At 39.9% G+C, this 7,841-nt stretch overlaps 1 protein-coding gene across 1 annotated transcript in view; it reads left to right on the top strand.

Moving 5' to 3' along the window:
• Nucleotides 1-4,177, top strand: part of LOC102857868 (tubulin alpha-1B chain-like) — a 46,008-nt gene extending 41,831 nt beyond the window's left edge. The window contains exons 2-3 of the mRNA XM_006895500.1: nucleotides 2,911-3,155; nucleotides 3,500-4,177. Of these exons, the coding sequence (XP_006895562.1) occupies nucleotides 2,911-3,155; nucleotides 3,500-4,177 (923 nt within the window). The remainder of the gene's footprint in view (nucleotides 1-2,910; nucleotides 3,156-3,499) is intronic.
• The last annotated feature ends 3,664 nt before the right edge of the window (nucleotides 4,178-7,841 follow it).

Raw genomic sequence — 7,841 nt, forward strand, 5'->3', positions numbered from 1 at the left:
CTTAGGAATGGGAACTAATACAGATCTCCTCCAGCCTAGCATAGACAGGTGAGCACATCTAGGGATGCAAGCTGAAGCATGTAAATCGGTATCCGGTTCATTACTGGGACTTTATTTTTTTCCAGTGCTTTCAGTGCAGCTTGAACTTCTTCATTAGTTCTTTCAATGTTTCCTAGATCATTCAAGATTTTACCTATAACATCTCTCCATATTGAACTGCCTTTTAATTATTTTAGCATCTGTGTATAACTGAAATTAGGGCTTCTCTCCTTTGTTTTTTAAGTTAATTGGTTTCTTTTCTATAAAGCAGAATCAGAAACAGAGAGTTAAAAAGGAAAAAAAGTCCCCTTCTCTTCCTCACGTCGGCCAGGTGCAGATTAAGACGCCACCTCCCTGAAAGGGTCCCTGGGGAACCTGGCCACCTCCTATTCAGAAGACCGAATGTAGAGCCAGTGCCTTAGGCCCCAGTTATGTAACTGAAAAGAATCCATGACTGGGAGGCTTCTGTGGCCCTGGAAAGTGGATGGACTCCATTTTTTTGATCCCTGGACTTTGAGGCAAAACCTTCAACTGAGGACTTGGGGGACAAGAAAGAAGGAGAAAACATCAAGCTCAAAGTCATTGGACAGGATAGCAAGGAGATTCAGTTAAAGGTGAAAATCAATCACAACACACCACAAGAAACTCAGAGAATCATACTGTCAGAGATGGGGATTCCAATGCATTCACTCAGGTTTTTCTTTGAAGGTCAGAGAATTGCTAATAATCGCATTCCAAAAGAACTGGGAATGGAGGAAGAATATATGATTGAAGTTAATCAGGAACAAACAGGGGTCATTCAACAGTTTAGATAATCTTTTAATTTTTTTCCCTTTAATCCTTTTTTATTTTTAAAAATCGTCCTTTTGTAATGTGCTGTTCCAAACAGTTGAAAACTGGTACCTATGTTCAAAACATCTGGTATTTTGAATTCTAGTGTTCATTATACATTATTGTTTGTTTTAATTGTGTTGATTTTTGGTGAGCAAACTTCAGGCCCGTTGATATTGCCCTCTCTTCTTAAAAATTACTGTGTGCACAGAGAGGTCACCTTTTCCGGGACTGCATATTCAGGCTTGTGGGGTAAATAAGATCAACCAATGCAAGTGTTCAAAATGACTTTCCATTGGGCCCTGAAGTTCTAATACATGACTGCTTCTCTCCTGGACTATGACTTTCAGGGGGAGATGGAAGTTTTTCAGAGAGCTCAACTGTGGGAAAATGACTTTTCCTTAACTTGAAGCTGCTTATCTGAGGGTCTGGATAAAAAGAAGAAGAATGTCAGGTTGGAGTCATTAAGACATATAGTGAGAATAATGACTAACTCCAGAGATGGCTTCACTGCAGAGACATTAAAATTCTTGTCAGAAGATCCCAGAAAAATTCTGAATTCCATTGGTGGTTAGTTATTCACACAGAAGTATATATATCAGAACACTGCTCTTTTTTTATTTGTACTTTTTGGCCTAGGATATGGGTTTTAATGGACATTGTACCAGCTTCATTAAAATAAACAAAATATTTGTAAAAACCGTGAAGAAAAAGAAGACACAGCACATGACTTTGGGAATCTCACAAAGATATTGAAAGAGTCAAAAAGTTTTATCTACAAAAGAAAAATTATCACTGAATTATAGAAATGCAATGAAGAGAACTTTAAAGGTCATCAGTATTGTTAGACTGTCTCTGTCCATTTGCAACAATATTCTTTAATGTTACACTGATAGGAATTGTATGTTTTTCTACTAGTAAGTCAATAGAAATATAAGATGGTGAACTGAGCACTGATACTTAAATGTCTCACCACTGGGCCAATTGGCAGCACCATAACAAATGGAGAAGTTAGCAATTCTAGTTTATTCAATGACACAATCAATACCCTTGACAACAACAATCAGGATAAATTGATAAAAGATAAATTGCACTGGAAAATTTACTGTCAGAGACCTCTCCAGAGTTCTAAAGAGCAATGATGTCAGTTCAGAGACTAAGGTGCACCTGATCCAGGCCGCAGTCTTTGTAATTACTTGCTACTATTACTTGTCAGAAAGCTGGACAATGAATAAGGATGAGAAAAGAAGAATTGATGCCTTTGAGTTGTAATGTTGGAGCAAAGTACTGAATATAACATGGACTGCAAAAAGAACAAGCTAAGGTAAGGATTTTGAAGATCCCTTTTAAATATACTTTAGGCATGTGGCCAGGTGAGACCTGTCCTTGGAGGACACCATACTTGGAAGGGTAGAAGAACAGCACAAGAGAGGAAGAACCAGGGTGAAATAGATTGACACTGTAGCTAAGATAATGGGGGTAGTTATGTCATAGAGAGTGAGAGTGGCTCAGGATATGGTAGGATTCAGAGCTATTGTACATAGGGTTTTGATGAGTTGCAGTTGACACAATGACATGTAATAGTAATAATAACAACTTTCCAAGTCCCATTATAGTGATAGAAAAATTTTAAAAATAAAATCACATCTGTAGTGAAGTAGGGAATAACGGTGCTGGCAGGTATGCTAGACAAAAAAATCTGAACTTTTCCCCTTATGAATATTGGATGAGTATTACATAACTCCGAAAATACTCATTTGAATGTGAAATAAAGATAAAGTTCCCATTACAAACAAAAAAGGAAATGAAATTTCAGTTTAAAATTTGTAAATGTCATTGTTGTTCCCCTGGGGAAAGATGAGGGAAGACACAGACCACTTGTGAACTTGGCATTTAAAGCCTCTGTGGAGTTGATAGATAACAATGTTTGCCTGAAAAAGGCAGATATTTAGTGTGTTACTTACCTCGACTCTTAGCTTGTCGGGGATGGTAACCGGAACCCGCTGTCCACTCCTGTTGTCCTTGCTTTCTAACCCATAGTCAAAATACGTGAGTGCATCTCCATCCATGTTGGCCAGGCTGGTGTCCAGACTGGCAATGCCTGCTGGGAGCTCTACTGTCTGGAGCATGCTGGCAAGCATGTGCCCAGGGCGGTGTTTGTAGACCTGGAACCTACAATTATTGATGAAGTTCGCACTGGCACCTACCGCCAGCTCTTCCACCCTGAGCAGCTCATCACAGGCAAGGAAGATGCTGCCAATAATTATGCCCGTGGGCACTACACCATCATCAAAGAGATCATTGACCTCATCTTGGACCAAATGAGAAAACTGGCTGACCAGTACACAGGTCTCCAGGGCTTCTTGGTTTTCCACAGCTTCGGTGGGAGAACCGGTTCTGGCTTCACATCCCTGCTGATGGAGCGCCTATCTGTTGATTATGGCAAGAAGTACACACTGGAGTTCTCCATTTACCTAGCCCCCCAGGTTTCCACAGCTGTGGTCGAGCCCTACAACTCCATTCTCACCACCCACACCCTAGAGCACTCAGATTGTGCCTTCATGGTAGACAATGAGGCCACCTATGACATCTGCCGCAGAAACCTTGATATTAAATGCCCAACCTACACTACCTTAACCACCTTATTAGTCAGATTGTGTCCTACATCACTGCTTCCCTCAGATTTGCTGGTGCCCTGAATGTTGATCTGACAGAATTCCAGACCAACCTGGTGCCCTATCCCCGCATCCGCTTCCCTCTGGCCACATATGCCCCTGTTATCTCTGCTGAGAAAGCTTACCATGAACAACTTTCTGTAGCAGAGATTACCAATGCTTGCTTTGAGCCAGCCAACCGGATGGTGAAATGTGACCCTCACCATGGTAAAAACATGGCTTGCTGCCTGTTGTACCCTGGTGATGTGGTTCCCAAAGATGTCAATGCTGCCATTGCCACCATCAAGACCAAACGCAGCATCCAGTTTGTGGATTGGTGCCCCACTGGCTTCAAGGTTGGTATTAATTACCAGCCTCCCACTGTGGTGCCTGTTGGAGACCTGGCCAAGGTGCAGCGAGCTGTGTGCATGCTGAGCAATACCACAGCCATTGTTGAGGCCTGGGCTCACCTGGACCACAAGTTTGATCTAATGTATGCCAAGCGTGCCTTTGTTCACTGGTACGTGGGTGAGGGGATGGAGGAAGGAGAGTTTTCTGAGGCCCGTGAAGACATGTCTGCCCTTGAGAAGGCTTATGAGGAGGTAGGTGTGGATTCTGTTGAAGGGGAGGGCGAGGAAGGAGAAGAGTACTAATTCCTTTCAGCCCTTTAGCCTGTCACACTCAGAATTGACAAAGCTTTCTGGCTAGATTGTCTCTATCAATGTAATCATGTCTTATTTTTCCATGTGTTCCTCTAAGATTTTTTTCCATCATGTCTCAAAGTAAAAAGAAAAAGAAAAGCAAAAAAAAAAGGGCAGATATTTGAATCTAAAGTCCTTGCAGAATAAAATCTGAGCCCTCGAGATGTTTCCCTTCTTACTAAATATATGATTTAGGGGTTAGAAATCAAACCCAGGCATAGACATATGACTAAGAAATCATTCTTTTTTAAAAAAAATTTTTTAATATATTTTGTGTGTGTACAGTCAAATCAGATCTGACTTGTACAGGAAGAGATTGTCCCTCCTTCTCCAGCAGGGCATCTGGTGGATTCGAACAGCGTGCCTCTGGGATTGCAGTGCAGCTTCTTGCCACTAGGCCACCAAGGCTCCCTGAAATCATTCTTTAATCTACTCTGGAGCAGGAATGGGCAGGGTTTGATCTGTGGTTCAGAGGGCTGCTGTGAGTAGTAGTAATTGACTTGATGACACCTAACAACAACAACAGCACCATTCTGAAAGAAATAGAAACTTCCCCCTGAAATAACAAACCCTAGAACTGTACCTATCATAATTTAGGCATGGTTTTGGATACTTCAAATAAAGAATTATCACAAAAAGCTACTCTGGGGCCAGTAACACTTCAAAAGCTTAATCCAGTTGCTGTCAAACTAATTTCTACGCATAGAGCCTCTACATAACAGAGTACAACTGACCACAGGGTTTCCAAAGATGTAAATCTTAAAGAAAACAAAACTCCTGACCTTTCTCCTGCAGAAAGGCTGTGTAGTTCCAAATATCAGCCTTTTGGTTTGTAATTGAATTCCTTAATCACTGTGTCTAGGGTTCCTTCTCTAAACCTTAGAGGATACACATGTAGAATTGCTTGTGAAGAACACAGTAAGCTTCCCAGTCTAATATGGCAAATTCAGTCAAGTTATTTACCATGTGCAAGATTCAAAATATGAGGTAAAACATTAAGATTAAATACATAAAATTTCAGATATCATAAAAATTACAATAAATTATGTATATTTAAAGACTGTTAAAATAATAAAGATTAATGACTAGAGTCACAAATTGTTTAGAATCAAGAAGTAAAGCAACAAGAAAATATGACATAATAAAAAGACAAAAAAAAGATATACATACTTTTTTCTTAAAGCAACAGCAACAACAAAATAATAATTTTTGAACAACTACTATATACCAGTTACTATTCTGTAGTAGTGTTCCTTAGCTCTGTTCACACACAATAGTCTTCTGGCCTCGGTATAGGTTTCCCATGAGCACAAATAAATGTTCTGGGATTCCAATTCTTCTCAATGTTATCCCTAACTACGTTTTTAAGTAGATCAATTTCACTTAATCTTTCTTTTTTCTTTTTTTCTCACTAGTTTATTTACAAAATTCTAATACAAATTTGAGCAAATTCTTTCACTCACCCCCAACCCATCAAATTGTACAACTCAATGATTAATCCCCTTTTCCCCCTGTACATGCACATCACTCTGCTTCCAGCCTCTCCCATTCCTCCTGGATCCTTATACTCATTCTGTAATAACGGTGGGACTAAGTTAGTTCACTCAGCATAATGCTCTCAAGTCCCTCCCAAGCTAGGTAATAATTTACAAAGCTATTGCTCCTGCGTGCTGCATATTTCATTGTGTGAATGTACTATAACTTCTCAATTAATTCATTTGTGACTGGACATTTGGGCTGTTTCCATGTTCTTGTGATGGTGAATAACACTTGCAGAAAGCTCAAGTGTGAGATGTGGTGTGAGATCCACATCTCACACCATACACAAAAATCAACTCAAGGTGGATCAGAGACCTGGGAGCAAAGCCCAAAACCAAAATGTTCATAAAAGACAAACTAAGATCAAGCTTAGAAACACTAGTCTGAGGCATAAAGAGACTGCCAAATACAAGATAAAATTGATGCATGGGACCTTCTAAAGATTAAATCTCTGTGCATATCAAAAACTTTTTCCAACAGGGAGAAAAGAAAAACCTACAGACTGGGAACAAACATCTCAGACAAAAGCCTTATAACAAAAGTTTACAGAATACTCCTGGGCCTCCACAAGAAAAAGACTGATAACCCGATTAGAAAATGGGCAAAAGACATGGAAAGAATTTTCGCAGATGAAGATATTTGAATGCAAACAGACACATGAAGAACTGCTCCAAATCACTGACAATAGAAGAGATGCAAATCAAAACCACAATGAGGTATCCCTAACTTCTTATGATCAACACAGTCAAATATATTTGCATAGTCAATAAAGCTTAAGTAGACATTCTTCTGGTATTCTGTAATTTCAGCCAGGATTCATCTAATATCAACAATCATATTTCTGGTACCATAGTCTCTTCTAAATCCTGCTTGAACTTCTGGCAGTTCTCTATCTATGTATTGTTCTAGCCATTGTTGGATGATCTTCAGCACTATTTTGCTTTCATGTACTATTAATGATATTGTTCATAAGTTTCCACATTCTGTTGGATCACCTTTTTGGGAAATGGGAACAAATATGGACCTCTTCCAGTCTGTTGGCCAGACAGTTATCCTTCAGGTCTGCAGGTCTGAGGGCCCCAAACTAATTTTCTGACAATGGCATCCTCGGGGAGCCCTCTCCTGTCTTCCTGGGGTCTTAATTCTGTCCCACTCAAATTACAAAACCAACTCAGGAACAGGTTTGAGGCCTTGAGCACCAATGAGCATAGACAAAATGAGCTCTGGGAGGATATCAAGAAAATTGTCTATGAAGAATGCAAAAGATCATTACAAAGGCTGAAGAAGAAGAAGAAAAGACCAAGATGGATGTCACATGAGACTCTGAATATTGCATTAGAGTGCCAAGAAGCCAAAGCTAAAGGAAGAAATCAAGAAATCAAAGAGCTGAACAGAAAATTTCAAAAGGCAGCTCAGAACGACAAAGCAAGATACTGTAATAAAATGTGCAGAGAGCTGGAGTCAGAAAATCAAAAGGGCTGGACTCGCTCAGCATTTCTTAAGCTGAAGGAGTTGAAAAACAAATTCAAGCCATGGGTGGCAATACTTAAAGATAGTTTGGTAGAATGTTGAATGATCCAGGATGTATAAAAAGAAGACGGAAGGAGTACACTGTACTCCTGTACATTGTATCAGAAGGATACAGAGTCACTGTATCACAAGGAATTGGCTGACACAGAGGAATTTCATGAAATAACATATGAGCAAGATCCTACCGTGATGAAAGAGGAAGTTCAAGTTGCTCTGAAGGAATTGGCAAAAAACAAGGCTCCAGGAGTTAACATCATACCAATTGATTTATTTCAACAAACAGAGGCTGTTCTGGATGTGCTCACTAGGTTGTGCCAGAAAATCTGGAGCACAGCCAGCTGGCCTACTGACTGGAAGTGATAGATATTTGTTCCCATTCCAAAAAAAGGTGACCCAACAGAGAGTGGAAATTATCAAACAATATCATAGATATCACATGCAAGCAAGATTCTGTGGAAAATTATCCAAAAACGTTTGGAAAAATATGTCACCAGAGAACTGCCAGATGTGCAGGCTGGATTTAGAAGAGGTTGTGGTGCTAGGGATA

Source organism: Elephantulus edwardii, unplaced genomic scaffold (assembly GCF_000299155.1).
Source record: "Elephantulus edwardii isolate Elephantulus edwardi_28Jun2011 unplaced genomic scaffold, EleEdw1.0 scaffold00168, whole genome shotgun sequence".
Classification (NCBI taxonomy): Eukaryota; Metazoa; Chordata; class Mammalia; order Macroscelidea; family Macroscelididae; genus Elephantulus; species Elephantulus edwardii.